Source organism: Mesocricetus auratus, unplaced genomic scaffold (genome assembly GCF_017639785.1).
Source record: "Mesocricetus auratus isolate SY011 unplaced genomic scaffold, BCM_Maur_2.0 Super-Scaffold_100172, whole genome shotgun sequence".
Lineage (NCBI taxonomy): Eukaryota > Metazoa > Chordata > Mammalia > Rodentia > Cricetidae > Mesocricetus > Mesocricetus auratus.
The window spans coordinates 365,316-393,024 of NW_024429253.1; the positions used below are offsets into that span (position 1 = coordinate 365,316).

Here is a 27,709-nt window from a genome sequence, read left to right on the forward strand (position 1 = left end):
CAACCAATGGGCTTGGACAGGGTCGCCCACGCTAGGCTTCCCAGAGGCCTGGTGGCGCCCTGCACCCGCCTCCTCTGCCGCTCACACAGGCGCTGCGGTTGCCGGAAGCAGTTGCGCGGTGGCTGCCGGGATTGTGGTGATGTGGCCCCCCCGCTTCCCCCCTCCCCACCCCGGGATGTCGGAAGAAACCAGGCAGAGCAAATTGGCTGCGGCCAAGAAAAAAGGTAAAGCGCTCCGGGTCGCGGCCCCTCGACCCCACCCGAGCTCCTTCGACGGCCGGACCGTGACCGGAGTCCGAGCCTTTCCCGAGGGCACACGGAGGAACCCCTCAGCTCCCTGGGCTCCCCCAGTAAAGTCTTCTCAGCCAGCCCCGCCCCCTCAGCAACCCTGCCCTCCGTCCTCCCAGTCGCCCCTGGGTGACTTTGTCCCGTGACTTAAGGGTTCTGGGTCCTCAACTCCGAACGCCCCTGGGCTCCTGTTCCCCAGGACCTCGGTCCTGGCCCTGTCCTCTCGCTCCCCGCCGCAGAGCGGCGACTCGGGCGTTGGTGGTGTGGAGTGGAATGTAATTACGTCACAGTCCCCCCTCGAAACTGTCATTACTAGCCGGAGTCCGGTCTTGGATCGTCCCACCTGCGCACCCTGGTGTTGTCCCCCCTCTCCCCGTTTCCCTGGTGGAACACCTCTTTCCTCCAGGAAGGGAGCTCGAGCGCGGAGACGATGTAGGCGCCCACACTCCCTTAACTTAGCCACTAATGTCAGCACACAACACTGCCAGGGTCCCCGGCTGACATGGAAGAACGGGGTTGGGTTGGGTTGGGTTCTTTTCAGTTTTCCACTCGCTAGAGAGACTGAAATATCTCTGGAGCAAAATGCGTGTATAGTGTGGGTCGTGTCTTGGGAAACTGAACAGCTTAAAATTCAGCCAAATGATCTTCTCAGAGTGGGTTGATGAGAACCACAGGATAAACATGAGGCATCTCTCTGAAGCATCACTTTCCCATGATTCTTTTGAGACACGAACGTAAAAGTCAGGCGTGGCGTTTTCATAGATTTGCAAGAATGTAAAGACTCCGAAACGATGTTTAGGTTGTGCTTATGTTCACTAAGGCTTGCCTTCATGACTTCTTCCCTTATGTTGTAAAAGTTTAGGAAGTAGTGCTGTGTGCCTTTAATACGTACTGGAAAAGGGTCCCAGTGGGGTTAGGCATGTAGCTGAGTCGTTAGGGTGTTTGTCTAGTGTGCACTCAGCTTAGTTGGCAAGAGTGCTTGCCGAACACGTATGAGGCTCTGGTTGGATCCCAACACGGCATTAACTGGGCAGAACAATGCATGCTTATATTCCCAAGTCTGTGGGTGTAGAGGCAAAAGGATTGGAACTTAAAAGATTACTTTTGTCTTTGTATGGGTTTGCAGCCAACATGGTTTGTGTACTAGTCCAACTTTACCAAAAAACAAAAGTAAAAACAACAGCAGCAGCAGCAAAAGAGGGGAATTGTGCTGGAGAGATGGCTCAGCAGCCAAAGCCTTGTTGCTCTTGGAGAGGCCCTGGATTTAGCTCTCAGTCACTCACATGTCTCCAGAGGCTCTGCATGACACCCTCTTCTGGCCACCTAGGTTATTGCATGTGTATGATGGACAGACATACAGGTAGACAAAAAAATAATTTTAAGAAGTTTTTTGTTGGCCAGGCGGTGGTGGCGCACGCCTTTAATCCCAGCACTCGGGAGGCAGAGGCAGGCGGATCTCTGTGAGTTCGAGGCTGGGCTGGACCGATAGCCTCCAAAACAATACAGAGAAACCCTGTCTCGTAAAAACCAAAAAAAAAAAAAAAAAGTTTTTTGTTGTTTTAGAGAAGGGTCTTTGTAGTCCTGTACTGGAACTCGCTGTGTAGACCAGGTTGACCTCAAACTAGAGAGATCCACACCTGCCTGGTGCTGGGATGAAAGATAGGGGCTACTACACCCAGCGATCTTTTTTTTTTTTTTAATGGAAACTGTATATGGCTCGGTAGTAGAATACTGGTCTCTCATGCATATTGCTCCAGGTTCAGTCCCCAGCATTGCCACAAGAAAACAAAAAACAAAAAAAGAAGAGAAGAAAGAAACCTTGACTTGAGGTTGTATTGACAGTAGTTTGGCTTTTGACAATGAGAGGGCTCATTGGGTAAAATGCTTGCCACACAAGTAGAATGACCTGAGTTTGAATTCCCTGAACCCACATAAAACCAGGCATGGTAGCATGAATCTAAGCCCAGGTGTTCTGGTAGATGAAATGTAGAGACAGAATTCCTAGAAACGCAAGGACCATCTAGTCTGCTTGTGTGGTGACAAGAGACTGTCTCAAAGTGTGGTGACAAGAGACCTATCTCAAAGTGGAAGAGAAGAGGCAACCCTGAAGCTGTCTTCTTGACATTCTTGTGTGTACCATGACACACCTGTGTACCCTTAACAGTACACAGACGTATGTGTGCATCTCTCTCTCTCTCTCTCTCTCTCTCTCTCTCTCTCTCTCTCTCTCTCTCTCTCTCTCACACACACACACACAGAGTCACAGTTGTACACTCATATTTTAAAGACGAAACTTTTGGATTTTATTCCCTGCCATGTAGACCAAGCTGGCTCTACTCATCACAGAACTCCATCTGCCTCTGCTTTGAGTGCTAGGATTAAGGGTATGTACCACCATGTCCAGCAAGATCAAATTTGTTGAAAAGAGATGGTGGTTTAAGATCCAATATTCATTGTCTTGTCTACTAGTTCATTTGTTTGCTTGTTTCCTTATTCTGAGGCTGGGTTTTGCTTATAGCTGAGGTTGACTGCCATTCCTCTTGCTTCTCTCTTCCAAGAGTTGGGATCACAGCAGGGTGACAGCTAGTTCCTGCCTACTAAATGTTTACTTTCTGATCTCTACCTCTAGCTTTTTCCCTTGGGAGCTCTAAACCCCAGCACTGGGAATCAGAAGATTGAGTTTAAATTCTGTGTTTGCCTATATGTGTATGTGTTGCTGGGGATGATACCCAGGGCCTTGAATGCTTGGCAAGTAGTTTCCATTGAGCTACATTCCCAACCCAGTTACTGCCTTTTGTGCCGTGTCATTTTTTCAGCCATTAAAAGGTCATTACAGCAAGCAGTGATGGCACACGCCTTTGATCTCAGCACTTGGGAGGCAGAGGCAGGCGGATCTCTCTTGAGTTCTAGACCAACCTGGTCTGCAGAGAGAGTTCCAGGACAGACTCAAAAGCTACAAAGAGAAACCCTGTCTCAAAAAAAGTCATTACAGTATCTTGTAGAGTTGTGGTACCATTACATGAGACTTATGTATTTAAGAGTATTTTTATAAAAATTGCATGGGAGGGAACTGGGCCTGAAGCTCAATTAGTAGAATACTTGCTTCACTGCACAAAGCCCTAGGCTGGGTTTCCAGCACCGTATGCATAAACAAGGTGTGGTGGTACATGCCTGTAATCTTAAAAACTTTTAGAGGTTCAGGCAGGAAGAGCAGAAGTTCAGAGTCATCCATCTCTAACGAGACCCTGTCTCAAACCAATAGTGCATACAGAAACATCAACAAAACCCATCAATAGCTGGGTGGTGGTGGCACACGCCTTTAATCCCAGCACTCGGGAGGCAGAGGCAGGCAGATGTCTTTGAGTTCGAGACCAGCCTGGTCTACAAGAGCTAGTTCCAGGACAGCCTCCAAAGCCACAGAGAAACCCTGTCTCTAAAAACCAAAAACCAACCACACAAACAAACGAGCCCCTCAATAGATTGGGAAGCTGGAGTGGAGGCTGTGAGTATGTGGCAAATGACTGTCGTGAGTGTTCCTGTTCTCCTTTCCACAGTTGAGAGAATATCAGCAGAAGAACAGCCCTGGTGTTCCTGCAGGAGCAAAGAAGAAGAAAAAGATTAAAAATGGCAGTAGCCCTGAGAAAACCACCGCCAATGATTGTCAGTCACCAGAGGACGTGAGTCTGGCTGGCAGATCCCTGGGGATGGGCTGGAGAGGGCTGTGGTTCCGATGGAAATGCCAGTGCTGCTTAAAAATTCTGGCTTTGAGGGCTGGGAGCCTAGTGCAGTGGTAATAAATTAGGTCTTGCCTGGCAAGAGACCCTGGGTTTTATCTCAGCACAGAAAAAGAAAATACAGTCTGGGTCTGAATCCTATCTCTCCATCTGCTAGAAATATGATAAGATTTAGGGCAAGATGTTTAAACTTTTTGAGCCACTTTTTACATATCTATAAAAATAGTGGTAATATTGTTTAATGTGTATTTATAAAGTTTACATGAAGTTTATTGCAGTTGTTTTTGTGCTAATTTCCCTAGTAGAGGGCCTGCTGTGGAGTTAACAGTTATTTAACAATAGTACTGCTTGATTTTCTTGGTTTGTGGGTAGAAACCAGGCCAGAGGGAACATCATTTGTTCTCAGGCTTTCCTTAAAGGAAACAACAGTAAGAAAAGATCTAAGTTTTAAGTTCATCTTTGTCATGAGCTTGCTGGTTTACCTTAGGAAAGTCTCTTTCTCAGACACAGTTTATCTGACAAGATGATCGTGGACTGGCGTAGTGTCTTTTTTTTTCCCCCAGGACAGGGTTTCTCTGTGGCTTTGGAGCCTGTCCTAGAACTCTCTTTGAAGACCAAGCTGGCCTCAAACTCACAGAGATCCGCCTGCCTCTGCCTTCCAGTGCTGGGATTAAAGGCGTGCGCCACCACTGCCTGACTGGCTTAGTGTCTTACAGACTTGCTTTTTAGCTGGACTGTAGCAGTATGAGAGTGAAGTCTTACTTGAGAGTCTGGTGTTGAAGGTGTACATTGTTCTGGGGCCTTTCAGATTGCCCTTTGCAGTTGTGGGTATGTGTTGAGTGGCTGCATTGGTCAAGAGAACTGACTGCATCCCTTGGGAGGGCAGCTCTGAGCAGGTGACTGTTGGAAGGATGTGCTGGCCTGAGTGCTGATCTCTGCTCTTTGAGTATTCCATCTCCCTGACCGTTTCTCTTCTCCCCGGCCTGACTTTCTTGCCTCTCTCCCCTGCCCCGCCCTTGTTTTTCCTTCTCGCCTGCTGTAGATTCAGGACATTCTGAAGGTGCTGGTGTCCGACCTTAACCGTTCCAATGGGGTCTCACTCCTTCCATTAGACAAGAGGAAGGTGAGGCAGTGTCGAGACTCCCCCTGGCTTGCTCTCCCAGGCATGCATGTCCCAGAGGCCTCCATGCTTTGGGGGACCCTCTGCACTGGCTTATTTTATGTCGCCTCAGTTAACCCTCAGCCCCTATGTCTGCTTCTTCAACTGCTTGCTTGGTTGGGATTTGTCTTTCTTGCCCCATGTCATTTCTCGTCGTGGAGCAGTTGAGATCTACCTTGAAAGTTAAAGCTAATTGGGGAAATAACTTTCAGATGAGGTGTGACTTGGGCTTCTGAATGCCTAGCATGGTACTGTTGTCTGGGACAGATGGGAACACAACACCTTTAAGGCTTGCCCTCTTGACATCTGTCCCCAAAAGACTAGACCATGAAAGTATGTGCTCCTTTTTTGTGAATTCATTTTGGTTTGAATCTTAGGAATGTAAGACTATGAGAAAGTGAGTTTGCATTATAGTTTCTGGGATTAAGAGCTTTTCTAAGTAACTAACTGGACAGTGGTGGTGCATACCTTTAATTCCAGCACTTAGGAGGCAGAGGCAGGTGGATCTCTGTGAGTTCAAGGCCAGCCTGGCCTACAGAGTGAGTTCCAGGACAGCCAGGGCACACAGAGAGACCCTGTCTCAGGGGAAAAATAAACAAACAAACAAAAAGAATGAAAGAAAGGGAGAGAGAGAGAGAGAGACAGAGAGAGAGAGAGAGAGAGAGACAGAGAGAGAGACAGAGAGAGAGAGAGAGACAGAGAGAGAGAGAGAGAGAGAGAGAGAGAGAGAGAGAGAGAGAGAGAAGAGAGAAGAGAGAGAAAGAGAATGAACAACAGATGAATGGCCAGGAGACTGCCCTCTGTGTCTTTGAGAAGTCAGTGGGCCCTTGATAGGAAAAGCTCTCTGTTAAACAGTGACAGCAGTAGATGAGCATCCAGGTGTAGTGTGCATGCCCGGAAGCCCAGCACTCAGGAGACTGAGACACATGCATGGTTAAGTCCTAAGACAGCCTGGTGAGACAGGTCTCACAAATACCAGACTAGATGAGTAGGACAAGATGCTGTGTGACCTCCAGGATGCCTAATGTAGTTCCCTGTGGCCTGGAGGCTGGAGCAGGGGTCATTCACAGTTACTTTGATGATGAAAGATGGTTCCCGGCTGGGCATTGGTGGCGCACGCCTTTAATCCCAGCACTCGGGAGGCAGAGGCAGGCGGATCTCTGTGAGTTCGAGGCCAGCCTGGTCTACAGAGTGAGTTCCAGGACAGCCTCCAAAGCTACAGAGAAACCCTGTCTCAAAAAGCCAAAAAAAAAAAAAAAAAAAAAAAAAAAAGAAAGAAAGATGGTTCCCATTCATCCACAGGGAGAGCTGGGGAGCAGAGGAGCAGTGAGCTCACAGGCAGCCACCTTTCAGAGATACATGGAGTCCAGGTGGCCCAGGACCTGTGTTCGCAGGGCTTGGAGATGGCCTCCTGGACCTGACTTGAGTACTTCTCCCACAGTTAACATGTGGCACAGGACGTCTGCCATACGAAAGGAACAGGCTTCTGTCCAGCTGGAGGAGTGCCTGAGCCAAGGCCACTCCCTGTTAAAGCTGGGTGTGGAACACAGTGAAGACTCGGGCTGGGCTGGACTCTTGTTTTCAGCCATGAGAGCTGCTCCTGGCCAGCTGTTGTGGTTTGCTCAGGTGCTGTGTCCCATTTCTCAGCTTGGAGGTGGCACACTGTTGGCAGGGGGGGTATGGGGTGGAGGAAACTGGCAGTCACATAGTTGGTATTTGCTAAGGCCTCAGTTTCCTCATTGAAAAAATACTAATCTGAGCATCCAGCCTCTCTGTTCTGGAAATGAAGACTTTCCTTGTATTTCAGAAAACATTCTTGAATCTGTAACTGTCTTTCTACTCCAGGAATGAAGGCGCATGGCATCACCTGAGTAGAGATGAAACAGAAGTTATGAAAAGATAAAAGTAGTTTCTGATGACATGGGACTTTTTTTTAATTTTTATTTATTTTATGTGCATTGGTATTTTGTCATGGGTGTTGGGTCCCCTGAAACTGAAATTACAGACAGTTGTGAGCTGCCATGTGGGTGCTAGGAATTGAACCCCGGTCCTCTGGAAGAGCAGTCAGTGCTCTTAACCACTGAGCCATCTCTCCAGCCCCGACAGGGGACTTTTTAAGGAGAGTGAAAACTTTAAAACTCTCTGCAAAGGTGTAAGACTTAAAAAGAGCAACCAAATAACTTTTGGTTGCTCACAGAGTGTTTAAAAGCACAGCAGCCGTGTGTGGGGTCCTATTCCTGTATTCCCTGCTCGTAGGAAGCTGAAACAAAAAGGACGTCTCCAGTCTGAGGGCAGCCTGAGCTTTATAGCCAGAGAAAAAACCAAAAGGTGCTTGGGAAAATGTTTTATTTTTTTGCCTGTCTGACTGTTTCCAGTCTTAGAGATGTTTGTTCCTAAGATGTGACAAGGGACCCAGAGCCTAGGAGAGTCTGTCACTGCTAGTGCCCCACTCCTCTGACTGTCTGTGTCCCTGCTCTTACCAATTAGATTCAGCTGTAGAGCTGTCGAGGCAACACCTGTGGGTGCTTCAAAGCTGACGGTCACGGGGACCCCAGGGACATGGCCGCAGTAAACCTGCAAAGAGGGAGGCTCACTTTAGTACTCCAAGGTTTTTCACTTGCTCCATAGAGGAAATTTGGTCAGCATTTCAAGAGGCTGAGACAAAAGGCTCAGAAAGCAGGCAGTTTTCTCTTTGGAGAAAGGCATGGCCACTTACAGACCAGCCTTGCTGGACAGCCCTGGGTCCCCTGGCCCTCTCCCTTTGTCTTCCCATTTTCTGCCTATCTGGCCTGTTGGATGTTAGGGGACCTCTAAACCAGAGACATTTTGTTTTGTTTGTTCTTCAAGATGGGGTTTTTCTTTGTAGTCCTGACTGTCCTGGAACTTCCTCTGTAAACCAGGCTGGCCTCAAACTCGAAGACCTGCCTGTCTCTGCCTCCCAAGTTCTGGGAAGAAAGGTGTGTGCCATCATGCCCAGCTAGAGACATAGTCTAAGAAGGAGACCTGACCCACTGGGCATGGTGGCACACACCTTTCATCTCAGCTCTTGGGAGGGAGAGGCAGGTGGATCTCTGAGTTTGAGGTCAACCTGGTCTACAGAGTTGTCCAGGACATTTGCAACTACATAGTGAGACCCTGTCTCAAAAAACCAAAAAGTAAGAATGAGTTCTGAGCCTGAGGAGTGACAGCTGGTCAAGCAGGTAGTTACTACTAGGGAGTCCTAGGATTATTCCTTGGCTACTGTTCCTAGGAAGGTCATGTGATCTCCAGGATGCTGCAAGTCAAAGGGCAGCCATTGCTCTCTGCTTTAATCAACAAGCACCCAGTGTGTGGGTCTGGGAGAAGGGAAAGCAGGAAAGCAAGAGGAGAGGGGTGGATGACAACTAGCCCATTCCAGGAACAGGGCCCCTGTCAGGGTCACAGTCCGTGCAGGCCAGCTCTCTGGCTCCTGAACTGGGGCACTTTCTTCTACCTACTGTGGCTACCACAGGTCAGAGCTCCAGAGGGAACAAGGTCCTCGGGTGGTCAGAGCTCCAGAGGGAACAAGGTCCTCGGGTGGTCAGAGCTCCAGAGGGAACAAGGTCCTCGGGTGGTCAGAGCTCCAGAGGGAACAAGGTCCTCGGGTGGTCAGAGCTCCAGAGGGAACAAGGTCCTCGGGTGGTCAGAGCTCCAGAGGGAACAAGGTCCTCGGGTGGTCAGAGCTCCAGAGGGAACAAGGTCCTCGGGTGGTCAGAGCTCCAGAGGGAACAAGGTCCTCGGGTGGTCAGCCCCTGCTTTGAGCTTTGGCCCTTCAAAATGCTACTAAGTGGTCTGAGGCCTGGGCAGGCCATGTCTATTCCCCAGTAGCTCCCAGCATGTGCAACTGTCCCGTGACTGCTGCTGTCCTACCCTGCTTGCCCCATCACCTCATGTCCATGGCAACGAGGCGCCTCGTGGTCTTCTAACCCCCTGCTCTGTTCTGTGACAGGCGCCCACAGACCATACTGCTCCTGCACCGCCAGCAGCTGCTGATGACACTATGTTTCTTGGTGTTGTCCCTTCCCCTGATGCTGACCTCACTAGCATGGCATCGCCTCAGGTTTGTGCTTTCCCCTTTTGTCTGCTGCACTCCTGTCTGCTTGCAAAGGGCTTTACCTTCTCTTCAGGCAGCTTGGTCCAGGTGCTGCTCCTGGAACCTGGCATGGGGAGGTCAAGCTGGGGAGACTTGGGGAGATGGGCATTGATGAGCATGGCCCATCCTGTCCCTATGAGATAATAAGCAGAAGCTGAATAGTGACCTGGTTTATCTCTACCCATACAGAGCCATGATCCTGGCAATAGCTCTAACCTCACGGAGGAGACCAAGTAAGCGTTCCCTACTGAGGGAGTCAGGGCGGGCCTCTGCCCGTGAGCCGGGTTCCCATCAAACCACTTGCACCCCTGACCCTATGTTTCCTTCCTTAGGACTTTCTCATCAACTGAGAGTCTGCGACAACTTTCTCAACAACTCAATGGTCTTGTGTCTGAGGTACCGCAGGACTGGGGTCCAGAAAGATGGGAGAGGGGAAGAAAACATGGTAAAAGCTGAGACCGGGATTCTCAGGAGACTGGCGCACGAGAGGGTCCTGTCAGTCTCAGAGAAGACAGATTTGGACCACGATGGGTGACGTGGTCCTGGAGTGGAAAGTGCGAGATGACAGCTGTTGAGGGGCAGAGCTGGGCCGTGGTGAGATTAGAGCAGGAGGAATGGCACAAAGACGTGAGAGGAGATGCCAAGTAGACAGGAAAGCGGGTCCTACTGGTTGAGGGGGAAGGAAGGAGGCTGGGGGATTAGACATTGAGCGCGACAGAGCATCTCCATGTGAGATATTGTCTCTCCTAGTCTACATCCTACATCAACGGGGAGGGCCTCACATCTTCTAACATGAAGGAACTGGAGGTAAGTGGCTTTGGAACATGGTTCAGTGACCCTTTAATCCAACCACCTATCTCCTCTTACAGTGGGACCTGAGTGCCTGCTGCCAGCTGAGACAGCCCATCACCCCAACCCTAATGATGCTCTCTCTACCTTTCCCCCATCCCTCCTCCAACTCCTCCTCTCTGCATGCGCCTCAGAGCCGGTACCAAGAGCTAGCAGTAGCCCTGGACTCCAGCTATGTAACAAACAAACAACTCAGTAGCACGATAGAGGAATTGGTAAGAGTCCAGTGGGGTCCCCGATTCTTGCTGCCAGTCCTGGGCTTCAGTTTCCCCTTGGGGCTCTGAAGAGAGAGACTGGGGGCTCCTGGGACCAAGGGGCAATGGGAAACCTGGGGGCCTCAGTCTCAGCTGGAGGCAGCCAGAGCGTAGAACATGCAGCATGCTTCTTCTCATTGCTCTCCACCCCTTTTCTGTACTCCAGACTCCCAACCTGAGTCCGCACCCCACTTGTCCTGAGCGTGGTGCCTTCCGATTGGTTGTCAGGAGCCCCATGTCCTGCCCTGGCTTAGGTCCGGATTTGCCCTTTGATTTTGGTCACAACACTCCCTGGATTAGAGTTTCCTGTTGAGGCACAGTTGGAGAGTGTCAGAGACCTCTTTCCACTCTTAAGTGGCAAGAGATTAAAGACTAACTGAATTGTCAGAACCAAGTGCTCTCCATTCTTCTCTTGGCTGTGCAAGATAGGGTCAGTTCTTAACTCAGCACACTGTTCCAAGTCCCAAGTTGGCAGAAGGTAGTTTTCTTTCTCAAACTCGTTTTTAGAGTTACAGTCCTTTAACTTGGACCCAGATTCAGACCTCTGTTGCATAGTTATGAATGAGAGGCAGCCAAGACATAGACTGTAGTTCGTGGGGAGCTTGAGGAGTTTGTTGGATCATATGCCCATGGGAGTCTGAGCACCTTTTTCAAATCCATCCCCCTGCTCTGTCTTGGTATGGGTAGCATAAAAGGGGCTAGCCCCAGTCACCTTCCTTTGACTCTTCCCACAGAAACAACAGAACCAAGACACTCTGGATCAACTGGAAAAAGTACTGTGGTTTCTGTGTTTTCTCTTCTCATGACTGATGGGGTTGGGGGAGGCCTCAGAGTTGCAGGTCTTGGTCTTGCTCATTTCTATCCTGGAGTAGACTCACCCCACAGGGTATCCTCCATAGGATCCTTGATAACCTGTCCTGGGCCACTGGTGGCTTTCTGGGGACTCGTCCATTGCTGGGATTCTGCTTCCCTGATAAGAACTGCATTTCCCATGCCTGCAGGAGAAGAGGGATTATCAGCAGAAGCTGGCAAAGGAGCAGGGAGCTCTCAGGGAACAACTGCAGGTGAGTGGCCTGTGTGACATCCCTATGTCCCCCAGAGAGCATGTCTCTCCTTTGTCTCAGCACTTTTGGGGGCTTTTCTCCCAAAGGTTCACATTCAGACCATAGGCATCCTGGTGTCTGAGAAGGCAGAATTACAGACAGCCCTTGCCCACACTCAGCAAGCAGCCAGGCAGAAAGCAGGTAGGATCAGGGCACCCTTCAGCCTCTTGCTGATGCCTTGGCAGGCCTGAGGGAGGGTCCCTGGGTTCCATGTAGACTGCTCTCATTTCAGGAGAGTCAGAGGATCTTGCCAGCCGCCTGCAGTCTTCCCGACAGCGTGTGGGAGAGCTGGAGCGGACGCTGTCTACTGTGTCAACGCAGCAGAAACAGGTAGACAAGGTAAGACAAGTCGCCTGTCTGGCCATCAGCAGCTTCCTGGTGGGCAGTGAGCTTAAAGGGCTTTTCTGCATGCTCCAGTGCCTTGCTGCTGACAGCTTAGCATGAGCTGTTTGTTGCTGCTTTTGCTGTATGGTTGAAAGAAGCAAACTAGAGAAAAGTTCACAGCTGGGTAACTGAGGGCTGTACAAGTGAACTCTGGATGAAAAACGTAGAGGCAGGCAGGGGTCTGCTGTGACCTTGGTCAAGTGCTAAGAGAGAGCATGTGGCCCCGGGCTATGGAAGTACAGAAGAGCTTAGTACCGTGCCACTGTGGGGAGGGTAGTGTGTGTGCGATACATGTAGAATATGTTTGAGATGACGGAAACTCGGAGCTGGCAACAGGATGACGATTGGGAGGCGTTTTGCTTCTGTACCCTCTACGTTTTGGATTGCGTGAATAGACCATCTGTTCAGAAGAGAGCACAAGATCCAAATAGAAGTTGACTTTCTTCCTCTTAATTGCAACCCTTGGGGGAAAGGGCCTAGAGATTTAGACACCTCCAAAATGCTCAAGTTCTGCCTCTGCTAAGTGACTTCAAGCCAGCACTTTTGTACACCGTGTTTCTTCCCAGTGGGGGTGACAGCAACTGTTGTCAGTGGGTGTGAAGATTGGATAGGTTAGCAGTAAAGTGTTCTGTGAACAATATTGACACCAATAGTGTCTGAGAGTTGTGGCCCAATGCTAGCCTGCTGCTGTAAATGCCACAGCCTCCATGTGCTAAGATCAGCCTAAACCACCATGTCTTGGTCCCAGTCTTTTTATCTGCCTGCTTCATCCTTATGGAGTTTGTTTGTTTTTGTTTTTCAAGATAGGTTTCTCTGTGTAACCCTGGCTTTCCTGGAACTCTCTCCGAGATCCTCCTGCCTCTGCCTCCTGAGTGCTTGGATTAAAGGTGTGCATCACCACCACCCCACCACCACCTGGTACAGTTCTTTTATTTATGTTTTTAAGGTTTATTTACTTAAAATAAATTATGTATACAGCATTCTGCCTGCTTACCAGAAGAGGGCACCAGATCTCATAGATGGTTGTGAGCCACCATGTTGTTGATGGGAATTGAACTCAGGACCAGAGCTCTTAACCTCTGAGCCATCTCTCCAACCCCTGATTTATTTACTCTGTGTGTGTGTGTGTGTGTGTGTGTGTGTGTGTGTGTGTGTGTGTGTGTGTGTGTGTGTGTGTTTACTCTGTGTGTGTGTTGCTTACCTTTATGTATATGTACCACAAGCATAGCTGGTGCCAGCAGAGAGCACTTGGATCCACTTTTACTGAGTTTTTTTCTTTTTTGTGGTTGTTTTTTGTTTTCTGTTTTGTAGTCCTGGATAGCCTGGAACTCAGAGAGATCTGCCTGCCTCTGCCTCCCAAATGCTGGAATTAAAGGATTGTCCCACCACTTATTAAACAAAGCAAAACAAAAGGAGCTGAGCAGTGGTGCCACAGGCCTTTATTCCCAGCACTCTGGAGGCAGAGTTAGGCCGATCTCTATGAATTCTAGGCCAGCCTGGTCTACAGAGAGAGCTCCAGGACAGCCAGGGCTACACAGAGAAACCCTGTCTTGAGACTCCCACTCCCCCTACCCCCCCCATTAAAAAAAGTTATGGTGGCACACACATCTTTAATCCCAGTACTCTGGAGGCAGAGGCAGGTGGATGTCTGCATGTTGAGCCCAGCCTGGTCTACGTAGTGAGTTCCACAACAACCAAGGCTATATATATATAGAGAGAGAGACCCTGTCTCAAAAAATAAAAAAATGTATTATATATATTTTTAAAAAGAGTGAGCCAGATGGAGTGAGACATGCCTGCAATTCTAGCACTTGGAAGAGAAAAGCCAACCCCATCTGCCTTAGACTCTGTCTCATAAAACCAAAACTAATTGCTGGGAAGGTGACACATACCTGTGATCTCAGCACGGGGAGGCTGAGACAGGAGGGTTCAAGGCCAGCTTGGGCTATAGTGTAGGCTCTAGGCTTGCCTAGTTGCTTAGACCTTGCTTCAAGAGAAAAAATAAAAGAGAGCTAGGGTGTTATTGGTCAATGATAAAGTAATTGACTGGCCTATACAAGAACTTGAGTTTGATCCCTGGCTTTGCAAAAAAAATATTATTAATTAAAGACAAAAACGGGGTTGGCTTAACAGTTCAGAGCACAGGCTGCTCTTCCAGAGGACCCAGGTTTGATTCCCAGTTGCCCACATGGTGGCTCACAACTATCTGTAATTCTTTTTTGGTTTTTCGAGACAGGGTTTCTCTGTGGCTTTGGAGGCTGTCCTGGAACTCGCTCTGTAGACCAGGCTGGCCTCGAACTCACAGAGATCCGCCTGCCTCTGCCTCCCCAGTGCTGGGATTAAAGGCATGCGCCACCAACGCCCGGCTACTATCTGTAATTCTTGCTTACGGTGATTAGACATACATGTAGGCAAAACAACAATACACATATAATAAACAAAAATTTTAAAATATTAAAAAAAAACAAAAACAAAGAAACACCGGGTGGTGGCGGCACATGCCTTTAATCCCAGCACTCGGGAGGCAGAGGCAGGTGGATCTCTGTGAGTTCGAGACCAGCCTAGTCTACAGAGCGAGTTCCAGGACAGCCTCTGAAGCCATAGAGAAACCCTGTCTCCAAAAAACAAACAAACAAACAAAACCCAAAAACCCAACAAAGTCAGGCAGTCATAGTGCACTCTGGAGGCAGACTCAGGCAGATCTCGTGGGTTTGAAGCCGGTCTGGACTACAGAGTGAGCTCCAGGACAGCCAGTGTTACACAGAGAAACCCTGTCTAGAAAACCCAAACAGAAACATAAATAAGACACAGGCTTAGAAATGCCTTGGGAAAGCGTCAAGTGTGGTTGGGAAGAGGAAATGTCACTGTGGAGACACTGGGGAGGCTGGTGTTGTGCCAGCTGTCTCTTTAGCCTGCCAGGTCCAGACTCAGCTCTCTTATCTGCAGTACAACAAGGACCTAACCAAAGAGCGAGATGCCCTCAAGCTGGAGCTGTACAAGAACAAGTAAGAATGGGAAGGAGGTTGGGCTTCCCTGCAGCCTTAGTGTGGGGAAAGGAGGCTCCGAGGAGACAGGCTTGACCTTGTGTGGAGAGTTATGCGCTAGTCCCAGCCATGCTCCTGACTCATGGTGTGGTCTGTCACTCATAAGATGCTCTAACATGTGGTCCTTTCTGTTCTTGGTTTCTTCTTGTCTGCACTGCCTCTGGCCATAGTAAAAACAATGAGGACCTGAGGCAGCAGAACTCAGAGCTGGAAGAGAAACTTCGAGTCTTAGTGGCAGAGAAAGCAGCTGCACAGTCAGGGGTGGAGGAGCTGCAGAAGAAGCTGGAAATGTCGGAGCTGCTGCTGCAGCAGGTGAGGGGCAGCCCATACCCTAAGGCCCAGGCAGTCTCAGCAGCCTTGGGGATGACAGTTTGAAGCCTCCTCCTGGTCTTGCTGTAGAATTTTTTGGAAAAATGTTCAGTAGTGGAGCCCTGACCACACCTATGGAGTCATAAACTTAATGGTTGTGAGATGGCTGTTAGTTTTATTTTTTGATATGTCCTGGTTAAGAAACCACCTTTTTGTTACTTTATTGATTGATGTTGTTGAGACAGAGTTTTATCAGTGACCTGTAACTCACTAGGCAACCAGGCTAGCCTTGAACTCATGGTAATCTTTCTACCTTAGCCTTCTAAGCACTGAGGTTGTGGGCAGGAGGCCCCACGCCCAGCGGAAAAGCCATCATTCTGCTTCATTTAAACGACACACGCAGCAAGAGGCTATTTACCGCCTCCTGGCACTTTTCTTACACGGCATATGAGTTACCCACTAGCTAGCTCACACTCTTGTGGGAGGCACTGCAGTGGAACCCTCGTTTTCCTTGTACAGTTCTCAAGCCAGTCTGAGGCCTCTGATAGTAACCAGCAGTTACAACATGCCATGGAGGAGCGGGCTCAGCTGGAGACCCATGTGGGCCAGGTGAGGATGTGTGGGGGAGAGGAGGGCGTGACCCCAGGTGGCCAAGGGCCAGTGAGAAGCAGCAATAGCCCTCTGTAACTTGTGTGTTGACTGTTGCAGCTGATGGAGTCGCTGAAACAGCTCCAGGTGGAGAGAGACCAGTATGCAGAAACCCTGAAAGGGGAGAGTGCCATGTGGCAGCAGAGGGTGCAGCAAATGGCAGAGCAGGTGAGGCCTCGCGCTGGGGTCTGCTCTTGCTGAGCGCCAGTGAGGTGCAGCTGAGGGTTAGGCCTTCAGTATCATGGAGGTGGGCTGGGAATGGATGGTGCCCGGGATCTGCAGCTCTTTCCCTGTGCCTGTGGGCAGGTGCACACACTGAAGGAGGAGAAGGAGCACAGAGAGACTCAGGTACAAGAGCTGGAGACCAGCTTGGCCGAGCTCAGGAGTCAGATGGGTGAGTAGGGCACAGGGACTTGAGAGCAGGAACGGGTTCAAAAGCCATAAAGGTGGCTTCCATTGCCTTGGGGAGGCAGGGGTGCAAGGGCATTGTAGCAGAGGGCAAGGGGTCTCCGCTGGGAGGTGGCAAGTCTTGTCATCCCTCTTGAGCATGTGTCCCTCTCTGCAAAGCAGGGTGCCATGCCTACCCCCTGCAGGTGACTGAGCATCACTGTACTAGACTGGTTTGAAATGCTTACGTCCTCTCAGACCCTGACGGAAAAGAAGCCAAGGCTTGGGGCAGGGAGCCTGACTCGAACTCACAATGGAGCCTATCTGAGAAGCCAAGGGTGGATCCCTCACTTTGCCTGCTTCCTTTCTTAGAGGAGCCACCACCCCCACAGCCTCCAGCTGGACCCTCTGAGGTGGAACAGCGGCTGCAGGGAGAAGTTGAGCAACTGCAGAAGGAACTGGAGAATCTGACAGGACAGCTGAGGGCCCAGGTGCAGGACAATGAGAGCCTGAGCCACCTGAACCGGGAGCAGGAGGAGCGGCTGCTGGAGCTGGAGCGGGCGGCAGAGCGCTGGAGTGAGCAGACGGAGGAGCGCAAGCAGATCCTGGAGAGTATGCAGAGCGACCGCACCACCATCAGCAGAGCACTGTCACAGAACCGCGAGCTAAAGGAACAGTTGGCTGAGCTGCAGAACGGCTTCGTCAGACTGGTGCGGAGCCTGCAGGCCCTCCTTTCTCAAGGGATGGGGTGCTGTCCACCTCACACGAAATGGTAGTGGTGAGGGCACCCAGCAAGCCAGAGCTCTGGGGCGTGCGGGGATGATCCGGAAGCCTTCCTTGCTCTATGGGAGGAGGTGCATACGCAGGTCTGGGCGTTCTGGCCCCTTTAGGTCCTGCTGACTGCTGCTTTCTGTTCAGACCAACGAGAACATGGAGATTACCAATGCACTGCAGTCAGAGCAGCACGTCAAAAAAGAGCTGGCCAAGAAGCTGGGGGAGCTGCAGGAGAGGCTGGGAGACCTGAAGGAGACGGTAAGACCTACTGTGTGTGGTGCCAGCCACTGGATTTGGGGAGGGGATCAGCTGCAGCCTGGGGACAGGCTTACAAGTCAGCCTGTGACTGTTGTGTTAGAGATGGGTAGCCCTGGACTGCTTGCTCTTCATCTACCCAAGACCAGAAGCTGAGTCTTTATAGTTAGAGGTTATACAAAGCTCTGGGGTCAGGCTGGATTCATATCCATTTGTTCAAATGTTTCCTATCACCAGACCTGATTATTGAGTTTAAAAGATGAGTTTCCTCATAGAAGTGTTGAATGTTAAATGAGAAAATGTGCATAGACTGTTGAGCACTAGTGGTCTGTGCTGAACAACATAGGTTGGTTCCATCAGCTCTTCCATACTTGGGGCCTAAAGAGGTGAGAAAGGCGATTGGGTGTGAGGCTGGGTGCAAAGGCATGGGCCCAGGATCCCTCAGGCCTAGCCTTCCTGCAGGTGGAGCTGAAGAGCCAGGAAGCACAGAGTCTGCAGGAGCAGCGAGACCAGTGCCTGTCCCACCTGCAGCAGTATGCAGCTGCCTACCAACAACACTTGGCTGCCTATGAGCAGCTGACCTCTGAGAAGGAGGCAGTGCACAAGCAGCTTTTGCTGCAGACACAGCTCATGGACCAGTTGCAGCATGAGGAGGTGCAGAGCAAGATGGCAGCTGAAATGGCCCGTCAGGAATTGCAAAAGACCCAGGTGAGGCCGTTGCTGAGGCTGGGCCCCAGTGGGAGGACCTGGCCACCTCTGTACCTTCTCACTCTTTCCTGGCCCCTTAGGAGCGCCTGGAAGCCAGCAGCCAGGAGAACCAGCAGCTCCAGGCCCAGCTGAGCCTCTTGGCTCTCCCTGGGGAAGGTAAGACCACACAGGAGAGGGGAGACCCTGACTGACTGGTAACAAAACAGAGTTGATATCTTTGGAGAAGCTGTGAGAATGCCTTGCATGCTGTAGTCAGTGGCTGGGGTATAGAGGTGGGGTCCTGAACTGTCTTCCCTAACCCCACTCTGCCTGTTGGGACTGTTAGAGGAGACAACCCCCTGTCTGCCCCCAGGAGATGCAGAGCAGGAGGAGCAGGAGGAGGCTCCTCGGCCTAGTCTCACCATCCCAGAAGACCTGGACAGTAAAGAGGCCATGGTGAGCTGGGTTCTGCCCTGCCCCTTCTCTTCCTGCCTCTGTGGTCCCTTGAGTTCTTGCCTTCTCGTTTCTTACCACATTGTGCCTGGGAGCCAGTGGTCAGACAGTCTTGTCTGGGAATAAGTGCTCCCTCCCTGCCTCCCTGCCCCCTTTGTCCTGAACATCTCCCTAAGAAGCACACCTCCTTCTTGTGTGCAGGTGGCTTTCTTTAACACAGCTATAGCCAGTGCTGAGGAAGAACAGGCCCGACTACGTGTGCAGTTGAGAGAGCAGAAGGCACGTTGCCGAAGCTTGGCTCATTTAGCCACCCCAGTCCAAAGCAAGATGGAAAAGGAAGCACTGGTCCCCAGGAATGTGAGTGACTCTATGTCTGAGGAGAGCAACCAGGCCCTGCATGTAGCCATGGAGAAGCTGCAGGTGAGTATGTCTTTGGGGGCTGGGAGGGTGGGGCCAGTCAGGGCTCCTAAGCCTCTGAGACCTATGTCTTGGCTCCAGAGCCGCTTCTTGGAGGTCATGCAGGAGAAAGTGGAGCTCAAGGAGAGGGTAGAAGAACTCGAACATTGCTGTATCCAGCTCTCTGGAGAGACAGACACCATTGGTGAGGCAGAGCCCAACCTAAGGCATTTGGGGTGCACAGGGGCAGATTGGGGGAGCCTCAATGTCTGAGCCTTGCCCACCTGCCTCCCATACCCACAGGAGAGTACATTGCCCTCTACCAAAACCAGAGGGCAGTGCTGAAGGCCAGGCACTTGGAGAAGGAGGAGTACATCAGCAGGCTAGCCCAGGACAAGGAGGAGATGAAGGTAAGCCCATACTTCTGTGGTCTAGGCCCAGCTACGCTAGGCTAGGCTTCTCAATTCGATTGCCTTTCTCTCCAGGTAAAGCTGCTAGAGCTGCAGGAGCTGGTGTTGAGGCTTGTGAGTGAGCGCAATGAATGGCAGGGCAAATTCCTGGCAGTCTCTCAGAACCCTGTCGATGTGCCTACCCCAGTGCCCACAGGCTCCCAGGGATTTGGAGCTGCTGACCAACACGGTGGTGAGTAGAGCCTTTGACTTGGGCAGGCACAAAGGGAAGGACTCCCACGGCATGCAGAACCCTGACACCTCCCCTTTCTCTAAAGACCTTAGGGAGGTGAGCCTGGCCGACAGTATAGAGCCTGCACAAGGAATGGCTGGGGTACCTGCTCCCCCTGAGAACCCCACTGCACAGCAGATCATGCAGCTACTGCGTGAGATCCAGAACCCCCAGGAGCGTCCAGGCCTGGGCAGCAACCCTTGCATCCCCTTTTTCTACCGTGCTGATGAGAATGACGAAGTGAAAATCATGGTTGTCTAAAAGACTGGCAGCCAAAGGTTCTGCCCTAACCCACCCCTCCTCAGTCACCCTTATCCTTATAATAATAAGGTCAGACGGCACCCCCTCAAGGGGCTGAGGAAGTAGCTCAGTTGGTAGAGCGCTTGTCTGTCATGCACACAGCTCTGGGTCCCACCCCCAGTGCCTCTCAACTGGGGGTGCTTAGAATTGGACCGCTTGGAAAGAGCAGGCAGAAGAATCAGCCACCTTCATCTACCCTGTAGGTGTGAGGCTGCACTGGGCTACACTGAGACCCTGTCTGAAAAAAAAACTAAAGTCGGACTCCCTATGTTAATGTGGTATACAAACAGGGACAGGCCCTGTGCCCTCTTGGCCAGGGCAATTTTACTTTCTAAACTCAGTGATTGAGCAGACTGTCTCTGGGTAGCCTGGTGGCTTCCTGATCAAGCTGTCTTTAATTGGAAGGCCTCATTCCTTACTCAAGACACGGCAGAGCAATTTGCAGCATTTTCATGGCCATGTGCAGCACAGGCTGGTAGATGCCATCTAGCCATCAGCAAGAGAGCTCCTTTTTCTTACCATCTTTCATTTCCTTCCACCCTCCTCCTCCTCTCCATGCCTTTCTTTGTTTCTTTAGATAGTGTCTCATCCCAGGCTAACCCTGAACTCACCACACATTGACCTTGTGACTCTCCTGCCTCAGCATTGTGCCTGGTATTTTGCAGTGCTGAGCAGGCACTCTGCCAGTTGATTTACTCCTCAGCACTACCTACCTTTTTCTCTTGTGGGAACGCTGGGGTGGAACCCAGGGCCCAGTACATCCCCAGACCAACTCCCATCTTCTTAGAGGCACTTTAGGGAGCGGAACTGGGCAGCATTTCCATGGGTCCCCAGGCAGTTGGGGTAACTGCCTCCGGAAAGCATCCCACTTAGGAGGGCTTCCATCTTTTTAGAGGCACTTTGGGACAGGGAAAGTGGGTACTATTCTCTCAGGCCTTATGACAATTGGAGTAACTGTACGCCAAGCAGGGGGCTCCTGGGGTGGGGAGGGGCTGCCCCTCCCCTGGTGTACATACTGTACCTGTGTACCATTTTGTATATTCTGGGGTAGGGACACCTTCTGTATCATAGTGGAGGTTGGAGCTGGCAAGTGGGGAGGAGATTCTTCTAATAATCACTCGGGGCTGGGAAACTTATTTATTGGTAGTGGAGGACAGAGGACAGGAGATGGATGGGGTTGTAGCACCCTGCTGATGCAGCTCCTCTTTATTTTGCTTTTTACTTGGGAAATAAATGGATTTAGCCATACTTCTGGGCCTAGGGTGTTCCTGTCACTGGACTCTGGGGTTAGCCTCAGGTTGGCACTGAGCAGGGAGTATGTCCTACCAGCAGAGAGCAGTGTGTGTGGAGCCCAAGGTCTGAAGTGCCTAGCAGGGCTGATGGGCAGCCATCATCTGTATACTGCTTACTGAAGCTGAGGGATCCCAGAGGGAGTGCCATGGGGCTACACACCAAGCCTGACCTATATGTAGGTGGAACACCTATAGCTAGGGTGCAGCACCTAAGGGTGCCGACTTCCAGGAAAAGCCTTTTCCATTCTGTCCCCGTTTTCCCTAGCCTGTCCATACATTGGGCTTGTTTTGTTCTCCTTCAGGCTGCAGGCCCCCTCAGCTCACAGCCTCCTAATGGTGGAAGCAGCTCATAAGATGAGGCCCTGCTAAATTCACCTTGCAGCACCCTAGCAAAGGGCTCTTCCTCACCCTGTGTTCGGTGCCCAGGGTTTACACCTTCCCCTCACCCCAGCGAATGCGAACCAGCAGAGGGACACACATTCCCCATCATCCAGAAATGGGTTTTATTCTCAGCCAAGAGACAGCAAGACTGGTGGCTGTCAGAGCCGTACAGCTGCCGGTGCAGCATCCCCATGCTGCAGGGTGGGGACGGCCCAGGGGATGGCTGTCCACAGGCCAGGAGGACAGGGAAGCTCACTGGAGGTGGCACATTGGAGGGGGCTTGTCAGGGTGACAGCGTTCGGTCGTAGTTGGACCACAAGACTCCACAAGGACAGCATGATGGTTGATTCTGATACTACAGGCTAGGCTGTGTCAGCCATATATATGTATATATATATAGGTATATTTATAGATATTTATAGAATGTCGCAGGAGCAATACCACAGAGGGGCACAAGTTTTCACCAACATCACATCTGGATGTGTTAGCTCACCACTACAACAGACTAAGTCACAGATGAAGGGGCCACGCTTTGGGGCTGGGGGAGCCACTGTCAAGTCACAGAACAGCTGTCCAGGCGGGCTTGGTAAGGGAGGTCTCCGAGGAGTAGGAGGGATCTGGTTAGAGGTCGAAGGGGGGCCTGGGGCTCTCAGGACGGGACGGACTTGCCTGACCCGATCGGCTGGCAGTTGGAGAGAAGGCCAAGGAGAGACGGGAGAGAGAAGGAAGGAGAGCTGGTAAGGCGAGAGCAGCCACCCCAGCAGAGGCGAGGGGTGAGGCAGGTGTAGATGTGAGCAAGCTTCCCGGAAAAGAGGCAGACAGTTGATGAATGGAAAGGGAAGATGGGAGGGGCTGGGCCATGACTAGCGGGTAGTCTGCGTGGAGGCTGGGTGGCCCTCTCTTGCCACACACACGGCCTCTCACACACCACCCAGGCAATGTGCCCATAGGGCCTCCCTCTTCCCTGGTCACTCTTGCTCCCATCCCACTGGCCCAGGGCCACCCCAAGCCTCAGGGAGCCCCATGTAATAGCCATGAGGCCAGAAGCGCTTGAACCAGGAGAGCAAAGCTAAAGGGGTGACTGGAGGGAGCACTGGAGGCCCCTCAGGTGGTCAGAAAGCCCAGGTCCATGGAGGGGACCCTGAGGAGGCTGGGAGGCAATGCCTGTGGCCACAGACTTATAAGTCTAAGAGGGGAGCCTCCGCTGGTCGGGGGGCTGCAGGTCTCGTAGGTGAGGCTGGGCCCTTCCTGCTGGGGAAAAGCAGAAGGGTGAGTGTCAATGGCTGCAGAAGAGCTAGGACAGGTCAGAGAGAGCCTGTGGCCAGCCGGGCAGAACTCAAGGTCACTTGCCAAGTCATTAGACACCGCAGTGTCATTAACTAAAAGGTACAGGTCACTCCGAGAGAGGCCAAGCTAATGGGCTGACTCTATCTGGGGCTGAGGACATGGCCATTAATTGCAGATGTGCAATATCAAGGAGGAAGGGAAAGGGGGTTACCTGCCCTTGTCTTGCCTGTGAGCTGTTATGGGCTGACAGAACGGCAAAGGTTTTTTAAGTCTTCTGAAATAATCAACCAATCAGAGGACTGGCTCAGCTAATGTCTGATTATCGTGCTTGCTCTGTGATGGATTTATATTATATGCCCATGCTCCCAGGTTGGGAGCTGGAATCTCTATCTTGGCAGCACAATTTAGACTAGAAATGAAGATGAAGTCCTAAGGCCTCTAGCCCCTTCTGAAGCCAGTCACACACATCCTCTCTAAGCCTTCAGTCCCTACACTGTCAACAATGAGTCTGGTGGCTGACAGCTCCAGGGAGCACCACATCTACCAACATGGGCACGGAACCTGTCCCAAGAGCCCTCATTTAGTCAAGAAGGCCTTGAGTCGTGGCGCTGAGTCCCGGGGCTCGCTGGGAAGAGAAAGCCAGCTGGCAGAGGACAGGAAGAGGGAGTCTAGAGCTGCAGGAGGAGGAGGGGCCTGGCTCAGAGGCCCCAAGGTTGTCCTCAGCATGGAGCTGGTGCATCGAGGAGGGAGGGGGGCAGACACACTTCATGCAGCAGGCTGAGAGCATAACCTACCGTAGCTGATACTCCTCAGGGGTCACTGATAGTGATTCTGAAAGACAGCACGAAATCAACAGGGCAGTTCACAAACACACAGGAGGGCCAGGCGTGGGGTTGGGGGACACACGCACGCACACGCCTGGGCGTGCACACACATGCTGTGAGGCCTCAAGGCCCTGCATGCACACACTAACACACATGCCCACAAACACGCATACATCTCCCCTCCCACCTCCCAGTGCCCTGCACCATTGCCGGCCAATACGTGCAGCACGGATCTGGGACATGCAGCCACTCGGCACACTGAAGCACACGCATGAGCTGTCAAAACACAGAAGCTCGCCTGCACACAGAAGGCCTTTGCACCAGCTCCCTGCACACTCAGGCCTGGTGTGCCGACAGGGATAAACAAGGGCTTGCATCCTAGGACCCAGTTGTCATTGCTTTGCCCAATAACCTTCCGTGGTTTTGTGCAGCATTTTGTCTCCACAAATCTACAGCCTGCCCCACCCTACGGCCAGTCACGTTCTGTTACCACCCTGGAAAAGTGGCATAGCACTTACACAGGAGAAAGGAAGCTGGCGCCCTAGGAGGGAAGATGACTTGCTAAAGGGAAACGGACCAGCAGCATCTCTGGACTCCCAGTCCCAGGACATGCCGCCTGCCTTCACCCTACCTTTCATCATTAGAGTCCCATAGAGCAGGCCTATCATGCCTCGTTTGGTATGTGGGTTCAGACCCCAGCTCTGCCCTTCAGCCATCTAGAATCCCAAGCAGATGCTATTGGTCTGTCTGATAATGTGTTCTTTCTCAAAGACCATGGTCAGTGGAAACCGGGCAGTCAGCTATTGGAGTGAACTTCCTGGAAAGCCAGTCATGGACCAAGAAGGCAAAGCCAAGGGATGGAGTGTGTTTCTTTTCCCTAGAGATCTCTGGCAGTAGGGCAGTCTTCAGTTCCTGTCCCTGCCCCGCACCCGCCATCTGGTTCCAGACCCCCAGATTGTCCACAATTCTCAGATCCCTTCCCCAGCTGCTTCCTATCCTACTCCATGCCTGGGTGCCACTCTCACATTCACACCCGTGTGCACGCCCACACACACATCACACACCTTGCTGGTCATACAATCACAGCCTGGCCTGATCCTGTGCGCCAGAGGCTGGACATCACCCTGGGGCAGCTTAAAAGAGTCAGGGCTGGCAAGTGGGGCATCAAGGCAGTTCTGAATGTAACTGAAGAAATCCACACGGCTCAAAGGAAGGATCGGGGGTCAGAGCCCTAGATGTGAGGTAGACTCACCAGGAGCTGGGCGGGTGAGTGGAGGATGGAATGGAGGAGAATGGAGGGCAAGGGTTAGAAATGCAAAGTGTGGGAAGAATGAAGAGAAAATGAAAAAAGAAGGAAGCGCCATGCAAGTGCTGAAAAGGAGGGGGCAGGTGGTATAAGTCCCAGAGCCCCCTCCCCAGAAAAGACCACCTCCGGGACTCAGCGCCCCCTGCAGGGCAGGGCCGTCAGCCCGTGGCGGCAGGTCCCCTTGGTCTTGCACCACCAACCCCAGCGCCTGGGATGGAGAGGGTCGCTTCCCCTGCTAGGCCAAGGATCTAGAATTCGGCTCCACCTCCCACCCAATCACATCCGCCTGGCGGCCTTTCCCGCCGCTTTCAGCCCCTACTCACCTGGGGACCCCAGGTGGGGCGCGGTTGGGGCGCGAGGGCACCTGGGGAGGGGGGCCGAAGGGATCAGGGGAAGCCCCCGGCCTGGAGGGCACGGGGGGCGCCCCCCCCAGGGCGGATCCAGCAGGCGGAGGCCCAGGAGCAGGGCCCCGCGACCCGGGCCGGGCTGGGGGCACGGCGGGGGCTCGGCGCTGTGGCGTGGGGCTGGACGTGGGCGATCTACAGCCGGGCGACAAGGGCAGAAGAAGCGAGGAGCAGAGATGAGCGGCTCCGCCCCCAACAGGGACCCCGCCCCCAGTCCAGGCTGTCCCCGCCCATGCAGCAAGCCCCGCCCACCGCGGACAGCATCAGAGCCGAAGCCTGGTCCCCCAGCGGCGCCACCCGTCCTGCAGCCAGCGCTCACGGCAAGCCCCGCCCCGCGACAGGCCCCGCCCTCTTCTAAGCTCCGCCCCTCGCTCCAGGTGGGAGCCCCCGAGACCCGGGCGCGCCACTGCCCGGTCCCGGCCCTCCTCCCGCGGGCCCCGGGCTGGGGGGCTTTGGGGCCGTGGGGGCCGGCCCTGGTACCTGCGTCCGGCCGGTACGCTCTGCACCTGCAGCCAGGAGTCGTCCACGGGCGGGGGCATGGGCGTGCTGACGGTGGTCGTGTTGATGTCGCCGATAATGCTGAGAGCCTCCTTTAGTGCGTGGTACATGCGCAGCATCTCATCGCGCCGCTGAGCCTGCTCGGCCGATTCCTCCATCAGTGTGTTCTGGTCCCCGCAAGAGTACAGGTTGGCCAGCAGCTCCGAGAAGATAAACTCCTTGGTCTGTGAGCGGGCAGAAACGGAAGGAACCCGATGACCATGCCACTCTGTCGCTGGCCAGACCTTCTCCAGACCTTCTGTTTGGTGCCTAAACCCAGGTCTCTTCAAACCCCATCAAATGTCCTTTTCTTAAACCTGCCCTCGGTCTGGGATCTGGGATGTGGCTCAGAACCTAGCATGCCACTAGGACAACTGCCTACTAAGATTATGAGCCTTTCTCAGGGCCAAAATATGGAAGAAGATAGTTTAAAATGTCCTGAGTCTCTTGAGGGGCGTTGGTGGCATACTCCTTTAATCCCAGCACTCGGGAGGCAGAGGCAGGCGGATCTCTGTGAGTTCGAGGCCAGCCTGGTCTACAGAGTGAGTGCCAGGATAGGCTCTAAAGGTACACAGAGAAACCCTGTCTCAAAAAACAAAACAAACTAACAACAAAAAAAACCAGACAAACAAAAAAATTTCCTGAGTCCCTAAGAAAGAAAGTAATAAATATATATAATTATAATGTGTCCTTGGATTGAATGAAAGGTGTTAGCGTGTGTAGTGGAGGTTTAATTCCCATTTTAAATCCCCAGGCAGTGCCAGGCGGTGGTGGCGCACACCTTTAACCCCAGAACTCAGGAGGCAGAGGCAGGTGGATCTCTGTGAGTTCAAGGCCAGCCTGATCTACAGAGTGAGTTCCAGGACAGCCAGGACTATGTAAAGAAAGCTTGTTTCAAAAAAACAAACAAACAAAAAAGATTGCCCCAGTGTGGGGCAATATTGTGACTTGCTGACACCATTGTAGCCTACTCCAATTTCACTGACTCCTTACCAAAGATGTACTGAACACCTGCCTGTGCCAGGCTCTGCTGCTCATCCTTCATAGGCAATGCTGTCCTCAGCTCTGTTATTACCATCATGGGTCACACTAGGAAACCATAGACGGAGGCTCACCACGACCCACTTCTGTTTTCCTGGGGCCCTGCTTTTTCACTAAGTCACAGTCTGTGGTGGTTCTGTGGGCTGTGTTTCATCCCAAGGAGTGCAGACTCCTCGCTCTTCCTGAAGAGCATGGGTATCTGGGTCAACCTACTTTTCAACTGCAAGTTCCCTGAAATTCAAATTAAGATGGCATTTCCACCAGACATGTAACATCTGGAGTGGGTTTACAAAAGCTTAATGGGAAAATAGTATGCAACATATGTTAACTAATATTTTTTAGATTGGAGTCAGTTATTGTGGGACATGCCTGTCACCTCAGCACTCAGGAGATGGAGAGAGCCAGGTAGAGGTCACCCACAAGTTTGAGTCAGCCTGAGCTCCACAGCAAGACCCTATCTCAAAAGTCAAAACAACAATATTTTGGATATCATAGGCTTAAAATAAATACTATAAAATTAAGGATTTTGGAACCAGGCATAGTAGTCCAAGCTTTTACTCCCAGCACTTGGGAGGCAAAGGCAGGCTGGTCTCTGTGAATTCAAGGGCAGCCTCGAGTGCCTGTCTTGAAAATAAGTAAATAAATAAAAAATGAAGGTCTTGAGGATTATGGGACAGTTTAGTAGGTGAAGGTGCTTGTTCAAAGCCTGATGACCTGTGTTCAAAACTTGAGACCCTCATGGTGAAAGGAGAGAACCACCTCCCTCAAGTTGTCCCATGACCAACACAAAGACAGATGGCTTGTGTTCTCCTGCCCTGTGCA

At 51.9% G+C, this 27,709-nt stretch overlaps 2 protein-coding genes across 28 annotated transcripts in view; one reads left to right on the forward strand and one right to left on the reverse strand.

Moving 5' to 3' along the window:
* The first annotated feature begins 82 nt into the window (after positions 1-82).
* On the forward strand, positions 83-21,063 carry LOC101831552 (golgin subfamily A member 2). 8 transcript variants are annotated; one of them, XM_040736919.1, is made up of 27 exons: positions 83-221; positions 3,840-3,964; positions 5,064-5,144; positions 9,148-9,258; positions 9,481-9,524; positions 9,624-9,687; positions 10,042-10,098; positions 10,275-10,355; positions 11,129-11,167; positions 11,396-11,458; positions 11,545-11,638; positions 11,730-11,836; positions 14,828-14,886; positions 15,096-15,237; positions 15,754-15,843; positions 15,943-16,050; positions 16,189-16,276; positions 16,642-16,979; positions 17,188-17,301; positions 17,761-18,006; positions 18,087-18,162; positions 18,359-18,441; positions 18,640-18,858; positions 18,937-19,039; positions 19,138-19,244; positions 19,320-19,476; positions 19,562-21,063. In XM_040736919.1, exons 1-27 carry the CDS (start codon positions 140-142, stop codon positions 19,774-19,776), a joined length of 3,093 nt encoding a protein of 1,030 aa, XP_040592853.1. In that variant the 5' UTR covers positions 83-139; the 3' UTR covers positions 19,777-21,063. The 8 variants fall into 8 exon arrangements, with proteins under 8 accessions (XP_040592853.1, XP_040592855.1, XP_040592857.1 ...); XM_040736921.1 differs by lacking the exon at positions 10,275-10,355; XM_040736923.1 differs by lacking the exon at positions 9,148-9,258.
* A 533-nt stretch (positions 21,064-21,596) lies between these two features.
* The window catches only part of Dnm1 (dynamin 1), a 45,453-nt gene continuing 39,340 nt past the window's right edge, over positions 21,597-27,709 (reverse strand). For 4 of the 20 annotated variants that reach the window (XM_040736934.1, XM_040736935.1, XM_040736927.1 and 1 more), the window contains 3 exons: positions 25,790-26,031; positions 25,229-25,444; positions 21,597-22,739 (listed from right to left, as the gene is read on the reverse strand). In XM_040736934.1, coding sequence (XP_040592868.1) covers positions 22,667-22,739; positions 25,229-25,444; positions 25,790-26,031 — 531 coding nt within the window. In that variant the 3' untranslated portion in view covers positions 21,597-22,666. Of the gene's footprint in view, positions 22,740-22,761; positions 23,160-23,569; positions 23,607-24,800; positions 24,803-25,228; positions 25,445-25,789; positions 26,032-27,709 lie in introns of those variants that run through there. The other 16 variants (XM_040736937.1, XM_040736936.1, XM_040736933.1 and 13 more) reach the window with 13 other exon arrangements.

Bases quoted from the DNA above. Each gene is read 5' to 3' on its own strand.
- LOC101831552 (XM_040736919.1), top strand. From the start codon at position 140: ATGTGGCCCCCCCGCTTCCCCCCTCCCCACCCCGGGATGTCGGAAGAA. The intron at 16,980-17,187 runs GTGCGGAGCCTG...CTTTCTGTTCAG, and splicing joins AGAACGGCTTCGTCAGACTG to ACCAACGAGAACATGGAGAT. The intron at 19,040-19,137 runs GTGAGGCAGAGC...CCATACCCACAG, and splicing joins TGGAGAGACAGACACCATTG to GAGAGTACATTGCCCTCTAC.